The sequence below is a fragment of the Hemiscyllium ocellatum genome, chromosome 2, assembly GCF_020745735.1.
Source record: "Hemiscyllium ocellatum isolate sHemOce1 chromosome 2, sHemOce1.pat.X.cur, whole genome shotgun sequence".
Lineage (NCBI taxonomy): Eukaryota > Metazoa > Chordata > Chondrichthyes > Orectolobiformes > Hemiscylliidae > Hemiscyllium > Hemiscyllium ocellatum.
This window is the reverse complement of record NC_083402.1, coordinates 61,449,866-61,475,052: the sequence shown is the minus strand read 5'-3', so window position 1 is coordinate 61,475,052 and position 25,187 is coordinate 61,449,866. Positions and strand designations below refer to the sequence as shown.

At 39.1% G+C, this 25,187-nt stretch overlaps 1 protein-coding gene and 1 long non-coding RNA gene across 7 annotated transcripts in view; one reads left to right on the top strand and one right to left on the bottom strand.

Annotated features, from left to right (window-relative positions):
* The window catches only part of pam (peptidylglycine alpha-amidating monooxygenase), a 214,185-nt gene that overhangs the window by 24,641 nt on the left and 164,357 nt on the right, over positions 1 to 25,187 (bottom strand). For 4 of the 6 annotated variants that reach the window (XM_060837028.1, XM_060837056.1, XM_060837036.1 and 1 more), the window contains exons 15-18: positions 23,299 to 23,610; positions 10,944 to 11,073; positions 5,354 to 5,470; positions 1,491 to 1,563 (exon numbers count right to left, since the gene is read on the bottom strand). In XM_060837028.1, coding sequence (XP_060693011.1) covers positions 1,491 to 1,563; positions 5,354 to 5,470; positions 10,944 to 11,073; positions 23,299 to 23,610 — 632 coding nt within the window. The remainder of the gene's footprint in view (positions 1 to 1,490; positions 1,564 to 5,353; positions 5,471 to 10,943; positions 11,074 to 23,298; positions 23,611 to 25,187) is intronic. The other 2 variants (XM_060837066.1, XM_060837075.1) reach the window with 1 other exon arrangement.
* On the top strand, positions 617 to 24,233 carry LOC132823361 (uncharacterized). The gene is made up of 3 exons (XR_009645538.1): positions 617 to 743; positions 3,742 to 4,196; positions 24,034 to 24,233. It is a non-coding gene; the product is annotated as an uncharacterized LOC132823361 (long non-coding RNA).

The following is a 25,187-nucleotide window of genomic DNA, read 5'->3' as shown; positions in this document are numbered from 1 at the left end:
ATGAATTGCCACTGTTCCCCCTCCAGTGTAATCACATCCTTCCTACAGAACGGTGACCAGAATTGCACACAATACTCCAGTTGTGACCTAACAAAAGTTTTGTACAGCTCCAGCATGACATCCCTGCTCTTTTATAATCTGTGCCTTGACTGAAAAACACAAGCGTCCTGTTTGCCTTCCACAAGCAAGATTTCTCAAAAGTCTGTTGCGTGGTCCTGTGTCAAACACCTTTTAGAAGTCCATATACACCACCTCAACAGCATTATCTTCATCAATTCTCAAACAAAAAGGAAGATAGTTAAACATTATTTTCTTTTAATAAATGTATGCTATCTCTTCCTGATCCGGATTTTCCATGGAATTGTTAATTCTATTTGAAATAATTATTTCGAACAGATAATAGATCTTAACAGTGAACCCCAACATTTGGACCAACTGAAACTGAAAACATATTTAATTTACAGATCCCAGTAGTGTGTAACATGGAGAAGATATGGGCAGTATTTTCAAATATTTTGCTGTGTTTCTTTTCAGTGAGATGCATGGCAGGTTATTACCGTGGCCCATGTTCACTGTGCTCACACAATCTTCTGTTCTACAGCTCATGAATTACACAACTGGCCTAGTTCAAGGTTCTGTACAGCAGGACAGGCTGAAGAGCTCACTGCTCTCAGGATTGCGTGAAGTTCATGTTGCTGGTGCCAGCTTTAAACTCTACTTCAACAGCACATCAGTCCCTGCAGGTCAGGACCTGTCTCTCATTAGTTTTGACTGTGATCACTGGAGGATACGCTTACAACCTATTGCCTTTCACGATATTCTGCAGTGCACAACATTAAGATATTATATCCTGATTGAAGTCTTAAAAACTACCTAACCTTAAGAGTCTTTCAATATTACTGCTCTGTCTCACTGGCTGCTGTTTCTTCCCCAGTTGAAAAGGACGACCTGTAAAGTGCCGATACTTTAAGTTGGGACCAGCTGAAAATACCAAACAACACAAAATACATAAGTAAAAACTTATTTATCAACAGAAAAAATTAAGGAGTGTAGAAATTCCCAAGCCCACATGAACTGTGAACTAACCAAGGGCTGCTTGAAAGTAATACAATGAAAGGAAGTCCAAACCCAACTCATTTGTCCAAGGAGCAGGTTTCAATCAGATTCTGTACAACCTCTCCACCTTGATTATACTTAGCTCCATTATGCTTGCTAAATATCCCTCCATTCCATATTCTCATCCTCAGCCTCACAAAATTCCTGCAATCTCCTATTTGCTCTGCATCCAGGACATCACCTAATTTACAGCACACTTTGTGAAGGTCAATGTATGGCAGAACAATGCCGCGTGTATGGCAAGGCCCCACTAATTATGACATATTGTTCAACATGACACTTAGGCAGTCTGTGACACCTATCAAATCATTCAACTGCACTTCTTCACAAAGACTAAGCTGTAAACTCTGACATTACAAAAGACTGATTCCTACCTGATGAAGTGCCACATCAGTTACCCAGAAGTTATCATCTTTATCCATGCTAATACCATGGGGCAGATAGAATCTGCAATGTCAAGAACAAAAGGTCAGGCAAGGGTTTCATGTTCAAATTATTTGAACAACTAACGTATTTAAATTTTCAGAGTATTTGTTAATATAAGCCTGCTTTTGCTTTAATTGTGCTAACATCACAGACTTAAAATACATACTTAGTTAACATTCACGTTGGGTAGCATTATTTAAACCTGAGATGAAAATCCTGCTAATGAAAAGTTATAAATAGAAATAATCTGAAGAGGAGTCTTGAAGATTTCACGTGATGGAGCTGCTTCCTTTAGCAACTTGATCCATTTTGAGATTGCTCCTGTGAAGAAAGATTGCTGATTCAGTGTCTTGGAATCATTTGGTCTTTGCAATTTGTGAAGGTGACTACCTTGTGTCTAGTCATTGCTGGACAGGTAATAGGTAGCTGCTCCCATCAGTTCCTACTGGTGCATTCCATATTTCATACAATGTGATCAGTCTATTTTTCTTCTTCATTTGTGAAGTCCCATTCCAAATTTTAGATCAAGGATGTGACACTGATGTATTTCCTATTTTGTGCAAAGTCATGCAGCAAACCTTTAGATTGCTTTAATCTTTTTTTTAATCTCTCACCACATTAAGGTTCTTACACACAACTCTCACACTCCAAAACTGTATGATCAAATGTTTAGTAAACTATAACTGTGATATCTTTCTAACAATAGTAAAGATTCCTCCTCAAAAACACAAGAACCCTATCTGCTTTGGATAGTACCTGCTGAATGTAGAACCCAATGAAAGCTTTTTGTTTAAAGATGAACCCCAGGTGTCCACCTATCTGTTAGACAATTTGATTAAGGAACTTACAACTATCTGTTCATGGATTCTTTTTGTTGATTTTGTCACAGCATTTTTGGCATTGAATATTATCTCCCATTAAAGATTAGTGCCCAACCACTTTTGAAATTCCAGAAAACCATCTTGCAGTGAATTAACATGTTCTTGGTTCAAATCTTCAGAAATCTATTTCGAAGAAAGTTTGAAATGCACTAAGATAAAAAATACCAGTATGTTTTCAACTGACAACAAAGTGCTCTCAATCAACTGAAACTCTATTGTTCTTTAAAGTCAGTTGGAAGTAGATTTCATAAAGAATGCAATGTGTACTTTTGAAGTTTACAAAAAATATTTTGTTCCCATATTCTTCCTCTAAAAAAGGATGTCAAAGTAACATTACGTACAAGTCTCAGCACCCCTGTTACCTTCTTATTTTGAGCCTAGATAGTGAATGTTGATAAGCTTTGAGATAGTGAGCCTGAACTTGTCCTCAATTGGTGCCACATGTATATCTTTGCTTTATGAGATGCTGCATTTCAATGAGTAGCTCAAATTCTTGATTCATCTAAGCCAGAAGCAGACCCTTTGAATTGTGTGTGAATTTAGTGTCTCATATCTCAAGACAAATAATGTCATACCAGGAAAACAGAACATTTTTACATTTTGAGCATCCAGTAGACATTCCAAATCTAGTGTACAAATCTTATCTCAATCCAAATGATTGTATCACCTCACTAAACATTTTGATTTATATTGGCTAGTCTGTCTAGTTTATTACTAGACTAATCAATTTTAAATCATTGGAGTGGGCTGAGGACTATCAACATACATCATTCTTAACTGTAGAGCAGACATTAATACTATTTCAGCTACACTTTAATCTACTTTTCTTACTGCGCAGACTTTGGTAAATTTATTATAGTTAGTTTATTGCTGAGATTTGACTGAAAGAATTTGAACAAATCTATTGGATAACTTCTCGAGTAAGGTAGTTTGGGAAGATCAGGGCATGAGTGCAAGATACATAAACAAAACAGCTAGATTTCATGCCAAGAGCTATGTCTTTTCAGACTTGTCAAAATGATAAAGCTGCCAACTGAGAAGAGATCATGAGTAGACAGATGAGGCTGTAATTGGCTGGGTTGGATTTGTCCTGCTTTTTGTGTCCAGAACATATCTAGGCAATTTTCCATATAGTCTGGATAAATGCCATTGTTGAGTTGTAAAACTGGCAAGATGAAAACATATTAAAAATAAAAAAGGATCTTGCACATAACACCATTATTGCATTACAACAATAACAGAGCATGGTTGAAAATCTGTTTTTCTTAACAGACAAGTAAATTAAAAGTTCTCATCACTTTTTTTTTATTGAAAACAGAATCCCTACAATGTGGAAACAGGCCATTCAGCCCATCAAGGCCACATTGATACTCTGAAGAGCATCCCACCTTTGGTACAGGGTAGGTGTATACCTGTAACCCTGCATTTTCCAAGGCTAATCCACTTCGCCAGCATGTCCCTAAGCTCTAAGCTCTACAGAGCAATTTAGCATGGCCAATCCACCTAACCTGCACATCTTTGGACTGGGAGGAAACCAGACCACCAGGAGGAAACCAAAGCAGACATGAAGAGAATATGCCAATACCACACAAACAGCTGCCCGACGATGGAATTGAACCCACATACCTGGCGCTAAGGCAACAGTGCTAACTGCTGAGGCATTGTGCTACCCCAATTACAAAAGTTACATATAGTTACAAAAGTCTGAGAAGCAATAATACAGCAATTATTCAGGATCCTGACTCCTTCAATTATGAACATGCCAGGATCAAGGTGAGATTCCTATTGATTGTGTATCTTGTGTCACTGACAGCCCCTCCCCATGTGAAAGTTCCTGGAAAGTTTGCCACAATAGTCTAGGTCTGGCAGAGGGGGAGGATGAGGAGGCAGTACATCCCCCTCCTCCAACCACACGAGATCAATGTGGATTTCACCAGTTTCTTCATTTCCCCTACCCCTACATTATCCCAGATCCAACTTTCCAACTCAGCCCTTGTGGCCTGTCCTAACTGCCCATCTTCCTTCCCACCTATCTGCACCACCCTCCTCTCTGACCTATCACCTTCTCTTGCATCTTCATATACCTTGCACACACTTAACTACCTTGCCCCTCAGCCCCACTCTTTTTTATTTCTCCACCCCCTTGACTCACAAGCCGCATTCTCGATGAAGGACTTTTGCCCAAAATGTCGATTTTCCTGCTCCTCGGATGTTGCCTGACCTGCTGTGCTTTTCCAGCACCATACTCGACTCATTGCCCCGATCACCTACAGATCATGTAATAGGTGCAACTCTTCAAAAAATATGATAATAATGTTGCCCATCCTTCACAGACCCCAAAATTCATACAATTAAAGCTGAAGTTCAATTGTGTTAGGTCTTGGGAGACTGTATGTCCGGTATTGCAGTTTCAGATTACTTACATGCTTTATTGAAGACCAATACAAATCCAATGGCCATATCAAATGCTACCCTGGTAAAGTCCTACTTTCTATGGGGTTTAAATTTAAATCAAACTCCTACACATTTGTTTCAATTTCACAAAGTTGAATCTAGATTATCCTGCAATTATGTTTTAGAAACATTAAAATTGTTGAGAAATAAGAGTCATTGGCACTGGCTTCCTGCCTTTCAGGAAATGTTTAGCATAGTTATCTATTTGGAGATATTTTTCAATATTCCAAATAATAAACACATTACAGCAGACAGTCTAATTATAATAGCAAGGCAATTTAAGACTTTGAAAAAGTCATGTTTAGAAGGCAAGATGTTACAAATTTTAACCTGTAGCATTTGGGAAGCAGTTTCAACATCTCTAAATGTGTTCAGCAGATTATAATGACAAATATTGTGGACTAGCAACTGTGGTTTTATAACAGACAAACACTGCAAATGAAACAAAGAAGAATTTGAGAAAATCCTCTACTTACACATTTGCTCCTACAGCATTTAACACTTTCACAGTGACTGGATCCAACGTGAGAATTGTGTTGTACTGAATTGGTCCAATACCTTGAGCCTGATAGATATGCTTGTGGTCAAATGAACTAAGTGGTGGAAAACATGAATAAATAATTACTGGCAGTAAAATGTAGCATTTACGTTTGACCATACTTAGTAGCTACCAAGCAGTTTAAGTGTACCATGCAATCATGTTCCGAAACAGCTTAAGGGTCCTCAGCCAACATTCTAACTTAGTGACACGAGTATGGTTGCTCAGGTTGAAGTAATCATAGATAGTTTGATGATACAGTAATGTAACAATAATTTGGCTGAGCCCGATTTTGTAAATTATCTTACATTTATCAAAGAAAATAAAGCATTTTTCTGAGCATAATATTTAGGGAAGGGTGTAGTTTTAATTCTTCTCCTATATCTTAGGGCTTAAGGCCCATTGCCATGTCCCTTTCACATTGCCAGGCCATCCCAGTGAATTACACTCAACACATATTCACAGTCTTCATGTAGGAGGCACAGCAGCCAGTTTGAAGCAGCAAATACCCCTAACAATAAAATAAATAATCAGAAAATTGTTTTTTCAGAAATGGTGCGACAGAGGAGGCATCCATCTGGCCAATCATGTCCACACTGGCTCTGAAAACGAGCATTAGAAGTTACAACCATTTATCTGCCTTGCCCATAAATCCTTGCACATTGTTTATATTAAAATAATCATCTAATGTCCTCTTGAATGCTTCAATTGAAGCTACCTCCACCACATTTCCATGCATGTGTATTCCAGACCCAAATAACTTGTCACATTCAAAAGACTTTTCACACCTTCAATTTGCTTCTGTTGCAATTGTTTAAGTCTGTGACCTCTCATTCTTGATCCTTTTACAAGCAGAAACCGTTTCTCCCAGTGTATCGAGTCAGCACCACCCCCCCAACAAATATTGTTTTGAAAACTTATCAGATCTCCTCTTAGCCCTCCCTCTCCCCAAGGACAACAATCCTAACTTCGCCCATCTATCCTTGTAACTGACCTTTCACATCCCCTGAACCATTCTTGTAAACTTTTTCTACACTCTCTCACGCATTCACATTATTCTTTTAACGTGTCATCCAGAATGGAAGTTGAACAAGTGTCATATACAAGTTCAAGACTTTACTCTTGAACCCTAAGCCCCTATTGACAAAGCCCAGGCTACTGTATGCTTAATTAAATGCTCTATCCATCTGTCCTGCCACTTTAAAGATCTATGCACATATACACTCAGTTTCTTGGACCAATTGTTCCTTGACATGCACCCATTTTAGAATTGTACCTCTTCTTCTTTGTCTGTGTTCTTCTAATCAAAATGTGTCACTTCACACTTTTCTGCACTGAACTTACCTGCCACCTATCTGTCTACTTCATCAACTTGGCGACATCATTGTGAAGTTCAACACTGTCACACATTTTACAAAACTTTCAAGTTTTGTATAGAATCAGAGTCACAGCATGGAAACAGACCCTTCAGTCCAACCCACCCATGCCAACCAGATATCCCAACCCAATTTAGTCCCAACTGCCAGCATCCGGCCCATATCCCTCCAAACCCTTCCTATTCATATACCCATCCAAATGCCTCTTAAATGTTGCAATTGTACCAGCCTCCACCACTTCCTCTGGCAGCTCATTCCATACACATACGAACCTGTGAGAAACATTGCCCTGTAGGTCTCTTTTATATCTTTCCCCTCTCACCTTAAACCTATGCCCTCTAGTTCTGGACTCCCCGACCCCAGGGAAAAGACTTTGTCTATGTACCCTATCCTTGTCCCTCAATTTTGTAAACCTCTATAAAGTCACCCCTCAGCTTCCGACACTCCAGGGAAAATAGCCCCAACCTGTTCAGCCTCTCCTTATAGCTCAAATCCTCCAACCCTGGCAACATTCTTGTAAAATCTTTCCTAAACCCTTTCAAGTTTCACAACATCTTTCCGACAGGAAGGAGACCAGAACTGCACGCAATATTCTAACAGCAGCCTAACTAATGTTGCGGCTGTCCAGGACATGACCTCCCAACTCCTGTACTCAATTCTCTGACCAATAAAAGAAAGCATACCAAATGCCCTCTTCAGTATCGTATCTACCTGCCACTCCACTTTCAAGGAGCTATAAACCCGCACTCCAAGGTCTCTTTGTTCAGCAACACTCCCTCAGACCTTACTATTAAGTGTGTAAGTCCTGCTAAGATTTGCTTTCCCAAAATGCAGCATCTCGCATTTATCTGAATTAAAATCCAGCTGCCACTTCTCAGCCCATTGGCCCATCTGCTCAAGATCCTGTTGTAATCTGAGGTAATCCTCTTCGCTGTCCACTACACCTCCAATGTTGGTGTACCTCTTATGTTCGCATCCAAATCATTTATGCAAATGACAAAAGTAGAGGACCCAGCACCAATCCTTGTGGCACTCCATTGGTCACAGGCCTCCAGTCTGAAAAATAACTCGCCACCACCACCCTCAGTCTTCTACCTTTAGCCAATTCTGTATCCAAATGGCTAGTTCTCCCTGTGTTCCATGAGATGTAACCTTGCTAATCAGTCTCCCACGGGGAACCTTGTTGAACGCCTTACTGAAGTCCATATAGATCACATCTACAGCTCTAGGCTCATCAATCCTCTTTGTTACTACTTCAAAAAACTCAATCAAGTTTGAGAGACATGATTTCCCACGACAAAGCCACATTGACCATCCCTAATCAGTCCTTGCCTTTCCAAATACATGTACATCCTGTCCCTCAGGATTCCCTCCAACAACTTGCCCACCACCAATGCAAGACTCACTGGCCTATAGTTCCCTGACTTGTCCTGTACACTCTTCTTAAACAGTGGCACCATGTTAGCCAACCTTCAGTCTTTCTGCACCTCACCTGTAACTAACGATAATACAAATATCTCAGTAAGAGGCCCAGCAATCACTTCTCTAGCTCCCCACGAAGTTCTAGGGTACACCTGATCAGGTCCTTGAGATTTATTCACCTTTACCAGTTTCAAGACATCCAGTACTTCCTCCTCTAGAATATGGACATTTTGCAAGATGTCACCATCAATTTCCCTACAGTCTATATCTTCCATAACCTTTTCCACGGTAAATACTGATGCAAAATACTCATTTAGTATCTCCCCCATTATCTGCGGCTCCACACAAAGGCCGCCTTGCTGATCGTTGGGGGGCCTATTCTCTCCCTAGTTACCCTTTCGTCCTTTATGTATGTGTAAAAACTCTTTGGATTCTCCTTAATTCTATTTGCCAAAGTTATGTCCCCTTTTTGCCCTCCTCATTTTCCTCTTACGTATACCCCTCCTACCTTTATACTTTAAGAATTCACTCCATCTATCCTGTCTATACCTTACATATGTCTCCTTCTTTTTCTTAACCAAACCCTCAATTTCTTTAGTCATCCAGCATTCTCTGTACCTACCAGCCTTTCCTTTCACCCGAACAGGAATATATTTTCCCTGGAGTCTCGTTATCTCATTTCTGAAGGCTTCCCATTTTCCAACCATCCCTTTACCTGCAAACATCTGCCTGCAATCAGCTTTTGAAAGTTCTTGCCACCAAAGTTGGCCTTTCTCCAATGAGAACTTCAACTTTTAGATCTGGTCTGTCCTTTTCCATCATTATTTTAAATCTAATAGAATTATGGTCACTGGTCCCAAAGTGCTCACCCACTGACACCTCAGTCACCTGCCCTGCCTTATTTCCCAAGAGTAGATCAAGTTTTGTACCTTCTCCAGTAGGTACATGCACATACTGAATCAGAAAATGGTCTTATACACACTTAAATTACTCGCCATCTAAACCCTTAACACCATGGCAGTCCCAGTCTAGGTTTTGAAAGTTAAAATCCCCTACCATAACCACCCCGTTATTCTTACAGATAGCTGAGATCTCCTTACAAGTTTGTTTCCAAATTTCCCTCTGACTATTAGGGAGTCTATAATACAACCTCAATAAGGTGATCATCCCTTTCTTATTTCTCAGTTCTACCCAAATAACTTCCCTGGATGTATTTCCAGGAATGTCCTCCCTCAGCATAGCTGTAATGCTATCCCTTATCAAAAAGTCCACTCCCCCTCCTCTCTTGCCTCCCTTTCTATTCTTCCTGTAGCATTTTTATTCTGAAACATTAAACTGCCAGTCCTGCCCATCCCTGAGCCATGTTTCTGTGATTGCTAATGATATCTCAGTCCCATGTTCCTAACCATGCCCCGAGTTCATCTGCCTTCCCTGTTAGGCCCCTTGCAATGAAATAAACAGAGCTTAATTTATTAGTCCTACCTTGTCTCTAACTGCCTTGACTGTTTGACTCACTTCTATTCTCAATTGTACCAGTCTCAGATTGACCTCTTCACGCTCCCCCCCCCCCCCCCCCCCCCCCACCAAACCCCCAATTACCAGTTTAAATCCTCCCGAGCAGCTCTTGCAAATTTCCCTGCCAGTATATTAGTCCCCTTCCAATTCAGGTGCAATCCGTCCTTCTTGTACAGGTCACTTCTACCCCAAAAGAGATTCCAATGATCCAAAAACGTGAATCCTTCTCCCATACACCTGCTCCTCAGCCATGCAATCATCTGCTCTATCCTCCTATTCCTGCCCTCCCTAGCTCGCAGCACCGGGAGTAATCCAGATATTACTACTCTTGAGAACCTCCTTTTTAAATTTCTGCCCAACTCTCTAATGTCCCTTCAGAATCATTCACAAATTTTAAAATTGTTCCCCTTCCCACCCTGAACACCAAGATCTAGACAATTTTCATATCAGAAAAGCACAAGTCCCACCCAACCTAATACAGCTGAGGAACCTTCCTCCAACCCAAAAAAAATCAAGCATCCATTACTCTCTGCTATCCAATACTCAGCCCATTTTGCATCCACTTTGCTACTGTCTTTGTTTATTTGAGTTTTTGGTTCTGTTGCACTTCCTTCTCGAAGTTGATGTCCACCACATTAACAACATGAGTTGAAATGCCCATCAGCCATGATTGAATGGCGGAGTGGACTCGATGGGCCGAATGGCCTTACTTCCACTCCTATGTCTTATGTCTTAACATTATTGCCTTTACGATGTTGTTTGTTATCACTTCAAAAATCTGCAAGTTAGTTAAACACTATTTCCCATTGTTTAGCTGGTGGTGACATCCCACTGAGGTGGCAGAAATGGCAACTCATGATCCTTTGGATGCTGATTTGGGCCTGGTGTCCCCACTCCAATATTTCTATCTTGTGCTTACTGCAGCGATCCAGCACAAACTGAAAGAACAGCATCTCATTTTCAGCTTGGGGACCCTGCAGCTTTCAGAACTCAATACTGAGTTCAACAATTTTAGAACCTGAACATCATCCATATCTTTTACCCTCTATGCCCTTGATGATTCTGCGAAACAAGAAGTTTGTATTAAACTTGCAACCACTCTGAAGAATGCGTTTGTATTTAAATTTCCAACAGTCATGTCACTATCAGCAGCTAAGAGAATTGTCTGCCCATCAAAATATTCACGTACAAATGAATTGTTCACAGTCAACTTACTTCTCATCCCACACATGGTTTCCTCTGTGAAAAATGACTAGGTTAGTTTTGGAATCCAGAGCAACTCCAGAAACTTGACCCAGCTCTAGTTTTTCTCCAGGCCAGTCAATTGCTTCTTCCAAGTGAGAGACTACAAATTGGAAAGAAGAATATCCATTATCAATAAACATTAGTAGCTTTATTGGTTTTAAAACCAAATCTATTTTGTAATTATTTTAGGTTTCCAGATACAATTGAACGCATTCCATGAGCACATATGAAAAACAGGCATTACATTTTCAAAATATTGAGAACATGGTGAATTTCTGCAATGCAGTCATCAGTAATCTTTTACTTTGGGAGCTCTTTCAGCAATTCAATACACAACATACTAACTGGTAAAGATTACTGAACTTATTGATTTTCCGTTATCCTTGGCAGCTAACACTTGAAGTTAAATCAAGAAATACTTCAAAGTCTAAAATGCATATCATTATGTTATTTGAATTTAATTTTATGTTTATGACTTTTCACAGTCAATGCAGCAACGACTGCAGAAAACTGCAGGGACAACATCTATCATTGCATATCTCCAGCACATGCAAGGTTTAAAGAAGCTTCCTTAATTTTAAATTGGTTTGCTGTCTGTACCACCAGGGGTGCATGTCAGACAACTGAAAATCAAGGAAGTCTGCAAAAAATTTGGCAAAGACCATGTCTTTGACAGGAGAGGAGATGCCAGAATTAGTTTTACAGCATGTTGGAGTAGCAGGCACCCATGATTCACATCTGACAGCACACTGTAACAAAAAAAGACCCTGTAAAACTCCACCAGAATTTACGCCAAATGATTTGCACTCTATATTTACACCCACACACACACTGGGTATGCCCCATATTACCATAGGAGAATAAAGTTAAAAGTCACAACTCCAGGTTATAGTCCAACAGGTTTAACTGGAAGCACTAGCTTTCAGAGTGCTGCTCTTTAATCAGGTGGTTGTGCCTGGCTTGTTGTGTTCAGCCAGCCTCTTGCCTGTCTACTTTGGATTCCAGCACCTGCAGTTTTTCTGTCTCTATGATCAAATGGCGGAGCAGAATTGAACCTGTTGGGACTATAACCTGGTGTTGTGTGATTTTTAACTTTGTACACCCTTGTCCAACACCAGCACACCCAAACCATGACCTTAGGAGGATTATCAGTTCCTATTTTTCACATAACCTTTTAGTAGAGCCCCTGAAGAGCAGCAACAAAATAGAGCTAGTACTCACTTTATTTATCACATGTGAATCGGAATAAATAGACACAAAACATACACAGTATGTAACAGACAACAGAGAAGACTAGCAAATTATTCTATAGAAATCATTTTTTTTATCCCTTGATATTTTCAGAGAATTACTAAAACGATGTTTTATAACTTGCCATCTACTCATCAAAAAGAAAACCCATTATTACAAAGTACACTGCATCAGGTTTTCATGTAAAGAAAATGCTATTGAGAATGATTGAGGAAAGAACTTGGACATATTCAGTTCAATGAGGCCTTTGTTTTAGATGTGCCTCACATTTGCTTTATACACCTATGGCAGTATTCTGTATTTGAACTACAAAATTATTCTGACAGAGGTTAATAGAAGGCTTTAGCTTGTTAACCTGTCTCCTGTTATTTACATTGAATATGAAGTTACCCAGCATGTTCCTTCAGGACCAACTAATCAATAAAGCATTGCATTACACAGTATCCCAGCTAAGCACTCTGTTCAGCACAAAAGGAGCTTGTTCAGTACCACTGCAGCAGAAACAGTGGCACCAGTCAAGCCATTTACACTGCCCTAAGGTATGAGTGAAGTTATGTATGCACTGTTCGAATGGCTTTGATGGGACAGTGAGTAAACTGGAGGAGGAGTTAGACAGATGTTTAACTGATAATGGGTTGGAGGGTTATGGGGAGAAGGCAGGAAAATGGGGTGAGGAGCATATCAGCCAAAGGGTTACACCCGAAATGTTGACTTTTGCACCTCCTGATGCTTCCTGGCTTGCTGTATTCTGCCAGCCTCCTGCCTATCTACTTTGGATTCCAGCATCTGCAGTTTTTCTGTCTCTGACTATGATCAAATGGCGGAGCAGAATCAATGGGCTGAATGGCCTATTTCTGCCCCTATAATCTTCTGAATTTATCTTAATTTAGCAGAGCACGTGAGCATACAAACAAGTAACAAGAGTAGGCCACTTAGTTTTTCAAGCCTGCTCTGCCATTCAATAAGATCACAGCTAATCTGATTTTATCATCAACTCTACGTTCCTACATATCCTGGTAATCTTTTGTCCTCTTGGTCATCCAGAATCCACCTACCTCTGCCTTAAAACAGGTAAGGATTCTGCAACCACTTTCTTGTAAGGAAGATAATTCCAAAGATACTCAACTTTAAGAGGAAATAAAGGTTTCCTCATCTCAGTCTTAAACGGGCAACACCTTACTTTAAGCCACAGTAGAACTCCTGAAGAAGAGCAGCAAATGTTCGTACAAGGTGACTAACCAGAAAATTTCAAATACTAGCCACAAAGAACCTGTTTAATAGGAGTAGGAGCAGGCGATTTAGTCCCTTAAATCTCCCCTGCTATAAGATTATGTCTGATCTGCTTTAGGTCTCAATTTTTCTTAAGTGCCAGCTCCATATAGCCCTCAACTCTTTGACATTTCGAGAATGTATCCATCTCATTTTGAAATACTTCCAGTGATTTAGCCTCCACAACACACTAGGGTAGAGAATTCCATGCATTAGCAGCCTCAGAGAATAAATCCCGTTGCATCTGAGTTTTAAGTGAGTGTCCCCTTATTCTATAATTGCATCCCCCAGTTCAAAATTTGCTCACTGACGGAAACACTTTATCAACATCTATCCTGTAATGCTCAGTCAGAACAGTGTATGATTCAATAAGATCCCTCATTCTTTGAAATTCTAATCTAAGCCGTATCCTATTTAGCTGGTCTTGATAATTCAATTCCTTCATCTTAGGAATCAGCCTACTTAATCTCTTTTGAAAAACATTCAATGCCAGTATATCCTTTCTTAAATATAGGGACTAAGACTTTATACAGTACTCCAGGTGCAGCCTCATCAACATTTTGTACAGGGCATCCCGATTTTTAAATTCCAACCTTCTAGCAATAAAGACCAAAGTTCCACTGGCAGTTCTGAAAGAAGTCACATTGGCCTTAAAAATGTCAACTCTGCTTCTCTCTCCACCAATGCTGCCTGACACAGTTTCCGCAGCATTTTCTGTTCTTATTCTAAGACTGCATCTGCTTTACTAATTATTTGCTGCACTTGTGTTATCTTTGAGTTTCATTCACAAGAACACCCAGGTCCCCTTGTGCCACAATTTTTGAAGTGGTACCACATTTAAATAATAGTCTGCTTTTTGATTCCATGAAAAGAGCTCAACTTCTTACCTAGGTTAACTCCTTTTACCGATTTTCGCCCACTCACTCAATCTGACTATATCAGTTATAAATTCCTTACATCCTCATCATAATATGCCCTCCCACCCAGTTTTGTATCAATAAATTGGATATATCACACACTGCTCCAAGTCATTAACATAGCTAGTAAATAATTGATACTCTCGGTCCGATCTTTATAACTTATCCAACAGTTATGTCTTTCCAACCTGCAAAAGACTGACTAACCCCAACAGTTAACCAAGTGATAATCTATGCTAACATATACAATGAGCCATCTTTGGTAAACAACATTTTATGTTGTACCTTATCAAATACCTTCTTAAAATTTAAATAAACTACACCCACCGACTCAGGTTCCCTTTATTCTGCTGCTTATATCCTCAAAGAATATAGCAAATTTGTCAAAGCTGATTTCTCTTTCATGTTTGGGTGCAATAAACTTTTCTAAATGTCCTTTTACTTCCTCAATAATGGACTCCATCATTTTTCCCAATGTTATTCTAACATTTCTTGTTTCTATCTCTCTTCCTTCTCGAATATCGTATTACTGGTTTTCCAATCTGCTGGAATTCCAATCCCTCCTGGAATCCACTGAGTACAGGAATGTTTGTACCAATGCTGCCACTACTTCCATAACTATTTCCTTTAAAACCATTGTGCACTGGACCTCAGGTTCTGGCAATGTGTCTGCCTTCAGTTTGTCAAATACTTAATTGCTGTTACGAGGGAAAGATCCTTCCTCCCATTAGCATATTCTTTATCTGATATAGAGTAATTGAATTGTACAGCATGGAAAGAAACCCTTTGGTCCAACTCATCCATGCTGACCAGATATCCTAATTTATTCTGAAGCAATTTGCCAGGAATGCTCATTACCAAGAGGGCAATTAAAAGTGAATCATATTGCTGTGGGTCTGGAGTCACATGTAGGCCATACAGGTAGGCATGGGAACTTCTTGTCCAAAAGGACATTTGTGAACCAGATGGTTTTTCAGACAATTGACATGGTTATGATTAAACTCAAAATTGGAGGTGTAGTGGACAGCGAAGAAGGATACACCAGGATCTTGACCAGATGGGCCAATGGGCTGAGAAGTGACAGATGGAGTTTAATTCAGATAAATACAAGGTGCTGCATTTTGGGAAAGCAAATCTTAGCAGGACTTATACACTTAGTGGTAAAGTCCTAGGGAATGTTGCTGAACAAAGAGACCTTGGAGTGCAGGTTCATAGCTCCTTGAAAGTGGAGTGGAGTCGCAGGCAGATAGGATATTGAAGGTGGTGTTTGGTACGCTTTGTTTTATTGGTCAGAGTATTGAGTACAGGAGTTGGGAGGTCATGTTGTGGCTGTACAGGACATTGGTTAGGCCACTGTTGGAATACCATGTGCAATTCTGGTCTCCTTCCTATCAGAAAGATGTTGTGAAACTTGAAAGGGTTCAGATAAAATTTACAAGGATGTTGCCAGAGTTGGAGGATTTGAACTATAGGGAGAAGCTGAACAGGCTGGGGCTGTTTTCCCTGCAGTGGAGGTTGAGGGGTGACCGTATAGAGGTTTACAAAACCGTGAGGGGCATGGATAGGACAAATAGACAAAGTCTTTTCCCTGGGGGTGGAGTGTCCCGAACTAGATGGCATAGGTTTAGGGTGAGGGGGGAAAGATATAAAAGAGACCTACGGGACAACTTTTTCACACAGAGGGTGGTACATGTATGGAATGAGCTGCCAGAGGAACTGGTGGAGGCTGGTACAATTGCAACATTTAAAAGGTAATTGGATGGGTATATGAATAGGAAGGGATTGGAGGGACATGGGCCGGGTGCTGGCAGGTGGGACTAGATTGGGTTGGGATATTTGGTCGGCATGGACGGGTTGGACCAAAGGGTCGGGTTTCCATGCTGTACATCTCTGTTATTTCCAGGTTATTATTGAATTCAAATTTTACCATCTGCCATGGCTGGATGTGAACCCAGAACATTACCATCGCTCCCATGTCCTTACCTCAACCCCTATACACCAAGCCATCACCACATGGGCTGCTACAACACACAACCCATTGTCAGCTATCATCGTCCCCATTAGCAACTACTTACTTCCTTAGACTGACCTTTACTCAGTCCCTTGTCTGAACAATTGTTTTTCTCTTGCTCTGGGCTCCATCTCGATTCATCATTTACTCCTCTACCAACCTCATCTTCTGCATAAAGAAGAATCTTTTCCTAGCTAGCATCTGTTCTGAAGGACGGTCACATGACCTGAAACATTAACTCGAGTTCTCTGCAAGTATGCTGCCAGGCCTGAGTTTTTCCAGCAATTTTTGTGCTTCTTTCTGATTTCCAGTACCTGCAGTTCTTTTTGGTATTTATTATTTCAAAAAAAAAATCTGTGGGTCCACTATGTTATACATGATATCTTTGGGTTACGTACAGCACTAATGCCAATGAAGACTACTGAAAAAAAAATTTTTTTTTTTTTAAATCACCTACTTTTTCCATGTTACTCATTATCAATTTACCAGTTGCATCCTCCAAGGCTCCCGTGCACACTTTAGCTACATTTCTTTTTTAATATATACTTGTTGAAGCTCTTGCTGTTTGTTTTTATATTTCTTGCCAACTTATGTTCATAATAAAATTTCTCATTTATTAACTTTTCAGTCAGCCATTGCTGGTTGTTAAAAAAAATTTTCAATCCTCTGACCTACTACTAGCTTTCGTTACTCTGTATGCCTTAATTTTTGATTGGACTTTCTCCTTGACAACCTCATTAACCACAAGTAGTTCATCCTTCTCAAATGAAAGTGACCTTCTAATATGCCTCCATTATTTCCCTATTTATACACGTCATACAATGCAGCAAGCAACTCTTCAAAGGCTCATAAATAACTCATGCTCGTGGCTCCTTTCCCTTGCTATTCCTTACTATGCACCCATATGGATTCTGCATCACAATCTATCACATCTATATCAATATTCACCACCACAGTGATAACTTCCTTTATAACAATGCTACCCAACTTCCATTACCTTGTTGCCTATTTTTCCAGAACATCAAATACTCTTCATATTCAAGAGTCCGGGTCTTGGTTTACCCTGCAACACCTGTAATAGCTATCAAGTCTTTTGTTTCCATGATTTGCAGATGCCGGTGTTGGACTGGGGTGTACAAAGTTAATAATCTCACAACATCAGGTTATAGTCCAACAGGTTTAATTGGAAGCACACTAGCTTTTGGAGTGACGCTCCATCAGGTGATTGTGGAGCCCTCCACAATCACCTGATGAAGGAGCATCACTTCAAAAGCTCGTGTGCTTCCAATTAAACTTATTGGACTATACCCTGGTGCTGTGAGATTTTTAACTTTGTTTCCATGTGAGCTGTCAACTGGTTGATACCAACAAAAATTCAAAGTTAATATTCAGCACACTTAGGTTTGCATAAAGTTTTTAAAATTATATCTGTCATCTTAAGTTGGCATTCTAAATATTGCAACTAAGTGATTAATTTATCCATTTGCTAAATATGGATCCGCACCGCAGAGGTGACCAATACTCATGGCCACAGTATTTATGTTGGCGTTCTCATTCAGGTTCTGGTCAATAACAACCCCCAGGGAATTGATACTGCGGATTCAGCAATATTAATGCCATTGAATGTCAAGGGAAAGGGTTGGATTCTCTTGCTGCAGACACGTATTTCTGCATACCATTCCTTCTCATTTCCTGGCATTTCTGTAAAATGAGTGCTGCTTGCTTTACAGGACATCAACCTACTGATTTCCCTGCCTACTAAACCCTCTCTGCAATGTGCCCCTCCTTAATGAAAGTAGCCAAAACCATACACAATAATCAAAGTGTAGACTCCCCTGGCAAAAGCGAAACGTCTCCTTGTAAAATTCAATGCCCATGCAATAAAGGCAACATACTATTTACCTTCCTAATTGTTCATTACAGCTACATGATAACCTTTTGAATTTCATCCAGAAGGCACAAAATTTCCTCTTCAGTGCAGCATTCTGCAGTATCCTTTTAATTAGCATTCTGCTTTTCTATTCTTTCCGCAAAAGCAGATAAGCTCAGTTTTCCACATCATATTCCATCTGCCAAATAAAATTCCACTCCCTCATACAACCTAAATCTCTTTGTTGACTCATTAACTCTCCTTAACTTTCTTTTCAGCTATCTTGATGTCAACAGCAAATACAACAAACAAATATTTGATCTTTCCTCCAAGTCATTGGTGTAGCTTGTAAATAGACCCTAGCATTGATCACAGTTGCACTCTACATATTAGAGTTAACCATCCTGAAAATAACCCATTTTCTAGATGGCATTTCCTGTTAGCTAGTCAGCCATTTATGTTGGCAGGTTATCTCCAACACCATAAGCTCTTATCTTGTTTGGTGACCTTCCATGTGGCACTCATCAAATGCTTTTGGTAGCCAAATAAGCTATATGTGGATTCCTCTTTACCCATCTTTGTTACATCCTCAAAGGTCACTAATTAATTTATGAAATACAAGTTCTCTTTCACAAAACCATGGTGACTCTTCCTAATTATATTATTACTTGCCAACTGCCCTGCTACCCTCTCTTTAATAAAGGTTTCTAGCTTATTCCCAATGACAGGCACTAGATTATCAAGCCTACAATGTGTTATTTTCAGTCTTTGCCCTTCTTGGACAGATGTGATACATTTACTTCTTCCAATCCACTAGAAACCTTTCTGCAATCGGAGGAATTCTAAAATATTACAAACAATGCATCTGTTTCTGAAAATACTTATTTTAAAGATGTAGATAGATTCTTGATCAGTAGGGGGAATCAAGGGTTATGGGGAAAGGCCAGGAAAGTGGAACCAAGACATGCCATATCAGACATGATTCTATTGAATGGTGGAGCAGGCAGGGGGAGTTGAACGATCTACTCATGCTTCTATCTCTTATGGTCTAAAACCCGATGAAATAAACCACTGGAACGGTCAGCCTTAAGCTTACTCCTATTACTTTTCTTCTGCTCATATTGATTGCTCCCAAATACCTCAAAATGCACAAATAGAACTAGGAACTATCACAGGTGTTGTATGCCAAATATTTTTGTTTGGTTGTTGTTTTTGTGATGGAACAAATAGGATGCCATACAAGAGTCCAAATGCAGACATCGAGTCACAGAGATGGACAGCATGGAAACAAACCCTTCGGTCTAACTTGCCCATGTCAACCATATATCCCAACCCAATCTAGTCCCACCTACCAGCACCTAGCCCATATCCCTCCACACCGTTCCTATTCATCCACCTATCCAGATGCCTCTTAAATGTTCCAATTGTACTAGCCTCCACCACTTCCTCTGGCAGCCCATTCCATACATGCACCACCCTCTGCAGGAAAAAATTGCCCCATAGGTCTCTCTTATATCTTTTCCCTTTTACCCTAAACCTATGCCCTCTAGTTCTGGACTCCCCCACCCCAGGGAAGAGACTTTGTCTATTTATCCTATCCATGCCCCTCATGATTTTATACACCTTGATAAGGTCATCCCTCAGCCTCTGACGCTCCAAGGAAAACAGTGCCAGCCTATTCAACATTTCCCTATAGCCTAAATCCTCCAACCCTGGCAACATCCTTTTAAATCTTTTCTGAATCCTTTCAAGTTTCACAACATCTTGAAGATAGGAAGGAGACCTGTACAGCAGCAACATGACGTCTCAACTCAATACTCTGATAAATAAAGGAAAGCATACCGAACACCCTCTTCACTATCCTATCTACCTGCCACTCCACTTTCAAGGAGCTATTAACCTGCACTCCAAGGTCTCTTTGCGCAGCAACACTCCCTAGGACCTTACCACTAAGTGTATAAGTCCTGCTAAGATTTGCTTTCCCAAAATGCAGCACCTTGCATTTATCTAAATTAAACTCCATCTTCCACTTCTCAGCCCATTGGCCCATGCAGACAGTCAGATTGCTAATAATTCTACCAAACTCTTACCTTGTAGAGCACTGTATAGTACAGAAACTTTATCAAAGTCTTTTTGATGTTCAGGTGCTAAATATCTATATATTTTTCCTCTAATACATACCTGCTAAATTTTATAAAAAATTCAACTGGATAAATATCAAATGATGAATGACCCAAATCCTAAACAACTGCATTTGTAGTTGGCACTATAGAGTAGAAATTGTCTGCACTACTATAGGCAGATATTAAAGCTATGGAACAATGCATCCATATTATGATGAACTGGATAGATAAAATGCTGAAAATACTTACATCAACAAAGTAACAACATAAAATTGTCAAAGAAAGAGATTTGTGTATTTTAGTGCATTATCATCTAACGGCCAATACTGTGAACCTACAGCTAAAGCAACCAGAAGTCTTGCATAAAATCAAAGTACAACAGATGCTGGTAATTTGGCATAAAACAGAAGGTGCTGGAAAAACCCAGCAGTTCTGGCAGCAGCTACAGACAGCCAAATAGTTATTGCTGAGTAGGAAAGTTACATCAGACTCAAAATATTAAGTGTTTTTCTCTCCAAAGATTTTGCCAGACCTACCTGGTTCCTCTAGGCTGTATTTATAAGATAGTTCACTAAAACAAAACACAGCATTTAATCTTTGTAGAAACTTAATGAAAAAAAGAGCACTCAACTTGGACTTTTACAACTATATGTGCCTAAACTTTCAATTGATTACCTCTGTGATATAAACAAATGAGGATACAGCAATTGCAAGGACTTGCATACAGACCTTGATTTAAATATGCTAATTATGGTATATCACATTCAACCTGCTAATTTGGAAATCATAGCCACACTATTGTCAAATGCAAAGCGCCACTAGAAAGTGTAATAAGAGTAACCCAGGATAAAACCAAAATACAAAAATTACAGCGATCAACATCCCAACAGAAGTGTCAAGGCAAACCATCAATAGCCACTGTTTCAAAGTACTAGAATCCACTAACTTTCGTATACTGGCCATATAGCCACATTGTAATGCATATATCTTAATTGCCATAAAATCCAGACTTGCTGAACATGAAGCATGAAGGTGTTGGGAAGCTCCAGAAATGCAGACAAAGAACTTTGAAAATCCTTAGAAAGATGTTTTCATTGCCCTTCACTGCCATTTTCAATGTGATCAATGCATTTTCCAAGCTTGGTGACCAGAGAAACAAGCCCAAAGAAGTGGGACAGTAAAAATGATGGCTAACAGAGACCTGGAATATTCAGTGCTCAGCCTAATAGCTAGTCCATCGTTGAATCAGAAGAATCATGGGAAATGGCTTTCAATTTCAATTTCAATTGAGACTATAATCTTTGACTTACAATAACTGGAAGAGAAACTCACAGCTGTCAATCTGATAATTCTAAATAATTTTAAGCTGGAATTGATGCAGATTTTGCATTGTTGTCTCCTGTGATCTCCAACCTGTGAATTTAATTAAAATTTAAACCTATTTTCACCACATTAATCAAATATCCCTTTAAGACATTAGCTGGCTGTGGTTTTATCCTAAACAGTAGTATTAATACAAATTAAATTATAATAGCAATAAGGCAAAATTTTGACCTGAGAATATTCACTAATTCATTTACTAAATCATTTCATAACAGTGCTAAAGACAAGACAAAGTCACCATATGAATTAAGTCTGTATTAATTGTGAAAAAGTCTGATTTAGGATAGGACTGTAATTTAACTGTTGTCAAAAATTCTATTCAAATCTTTAAAGATAATTTCAATGCCTTATTATTTTATGCTTCTTGGTTTTGTTTGTAAGCAGTTAATTCCAGCTATTATATTTCTAGGTGTGTATCTATAACCAATGAATTGGAGTTGACTTGCATTACTTGCAACATTCCAAGGGGTTTATTCTACAGTTTTTCTTGAAGCAGCAATTCACTTCCACTTGCTAATTCCAACAGGTGGCTCAATCAGAATTAATAAAAGATCTAAATATCACACAGTCACCATATGATTTCAATGATCCTTTTTACAAACTCATTAGCGTCCATCTATACTATGCACCATTAAAATAACGATGGCAATACAGCAATTTGGAACATTATGTTTAAAAAATAAATTGCTGCATGTCAGGCTTTGATTAATCTGGAATGTTTTTCACATAAAATAACAGTTTTGCTGAAATTTAAGCAGCAGTGGTAGATCCTTTGAAAAATAAGATTCTGATTGAAGGTTATATAATCTTTAAATAGAATCTGACATTTATAGGATATAAATTTGACAAATAAGTGAAGCTTCTTGGTAGAATCACAATAAATTGAACAATGCCATGGAAGAAAAGAGCATAAACACAGAACATTGTTCACAGGTTCATTGTTATGTGCACATATTAGTCATTTTAAAAATGACTGTAAAAGCCAGTAACTTATTAGAAGGCAACACTGAACACATTCAATACACAGGACCCAACACATCACAAGCTTTGAAACCATCACACTAATTTTCATATAAACCTGAAGGGAATAAGATACAAGGTTTATATATTAATGCAAAGTCAATAACTTTATTCGAGACTTACATGGATCTTTGCATGAATAAATTTTTCAAAACTTTTAAAGCAGCACATATCAAATAAAATACAGTCTAAAGCAAATTTTAGAAAATTGGTAAGTTGCCACCAAAAAAAATTAAAATTCCAAAACATCTTTTGCAAATTCCATATTTATTACAAACTTTTGTTATGCATTGGTATTGCATAAGCAATGTAATACTTGACTCCAAATTTATAAATTTGCATTTAATACTCTCAACTTAATTCTTTAATACTCAATATTGGTAGTAAAAATGATCAGTTAACTTTCTAAATAAACGAATAATCCCTTCAGATTTTGACGAGAGCAAAAACATGACATGGTTTCATACAGAGTCTGACCCACCTCTACGGTTTTCAATCTCTCTGCTGTTCAACCCAGATCTGGGCTGCAGAGTTGATAATTTATTGCCAGCAGGCCTTAAAGTGGATTCTATCCTGTGGAATTTATGAACTCTGTCTCTTATTAGGACGGGGTCAGATCTTTCATCAAGACTCAAAAACTCCTTCGGACCAGAAGTCAGGTCCTTTTTTTGCACCACATTAGCAATTGCAGCAACAAGGTCTGATTCTGCCTTGTGTGTAGGATTGTACTTATGTACGTGAACCACATCTTCTCGTTCTCCCAGGAGCTTGGAAATTAGTGCATAAAAATTACCTGCATAGGGATTGCAAGGAAACAGAAGTAGAAAAAAATAAAGCAGAGTAGTGAGAAAATAGGATGCGAAAAAGGTTAATAAGCTGCTAAAGATAATAGAACAGGCAGGACAGCAATAAGATAGTGATCATTATTTTAAATGTTATTAAAAGACTTATAACATACATTATTTATCAAACTGGAATTAGGGAAATCAATAAAGAACCTTCTTCTGATAAGAGATTAGAAATAGTTAGCTTGACTGTGACAGTCCACTGAACACTGAATGCATAATAATATCCATATTGAAAAATTAATGACTAACGCAAACCCTCCTGGAAACATTTGAATATTAATATGATTCACTTTAGCAGTAATATTTGACCAAACAGGAACACAATATAGATACTTTTCCATGAATCTTTTTTTGTTTTCTTTCTGCAGGAGACTATTTCCGATAGTGTTCAGAGTCTATGCAACAGGTCCACAACTGTAATCCATGTTAAAATGCTTAACATCTGTATATAATAACTGGTCACCAGTATGGCTGAAACCGTGAGGTAGTATGATGACTCACAGATAAGAACTTACTGCAACCTTGTCGCACAGTAACTTGTCATTACTCAGTAAGATGCATTTCAATGTTACCCTCTGATATGAAACAAATGTACTGGGCTCAAATTATTGCAAAGGAACATAGGAGTGATTCAGAGAGTCTAGGGAGTGAATTAACAAATCTGTGAATTGATCTTTCCAATAAACTAAACTAAATCTTTTGTTGCTATTCAACTGCTCTGTCTTTTGACCACTACAACTGTTTTCTTGAATTCTTTTAAGCTACTTGGTTTTGTGACCATGAAAACTTTTTTAAAAAACAAATCTTGAGGAGGTTTACAATATCCCTTTCTGTTCTGTTTTGTGTTCACATCAAAACCTGACAGGAGTGCTCTGAATCTCTTGCGGTTTACAGGTAATCAGTTTTGATTGCTTCAATCAGATTATATAAAAAGGTAATTATCTGATGCATATTATTCAAGTCCCAAAGGCTGGAATTACTCTACTTAGCTTTTGCTAAATCCAAAAAAGCATGGTTGCCCACACGTCCCTATTTGTAGGCAGAGGGGAAGAACCCATGCCTTCAAGAGGCCAGGCACAGACAATACTGTTCCTACCTCTCAATGTGATTGTAAACATATTGGGCACTCTGTACCACAACACTCGAGATATGATTTTCAAAGAGCAAGATCCAAGTGACCATGGGCAGCCAGGATGCATTTTGGGTCATGTAGTCTGCCCTCCAGTACATGCACAGCCCTATTCAAGAACAATAGGAATTGCCAACACAAAGTACACTCAAGGCCCAGGAAAATTCAGCACTGGAACTACCAGAGAAAGGTCACCCGTAAATAGAATTACTGGGGAGCGGCTCATCCAATCGCAGGCTGTGTCAATGAATCCCATGCTTGCTCACTATAAAATATATCAACAGTAGGAGGCGCAAGCTGTGACTGGAGCAGCAGCCACCGGTTAGGTAAGGGAATGCTGGCAGAACGGGAGCCACTGAGGAAGATGATGTTGTCTTTTGTAGTAACAAAGCT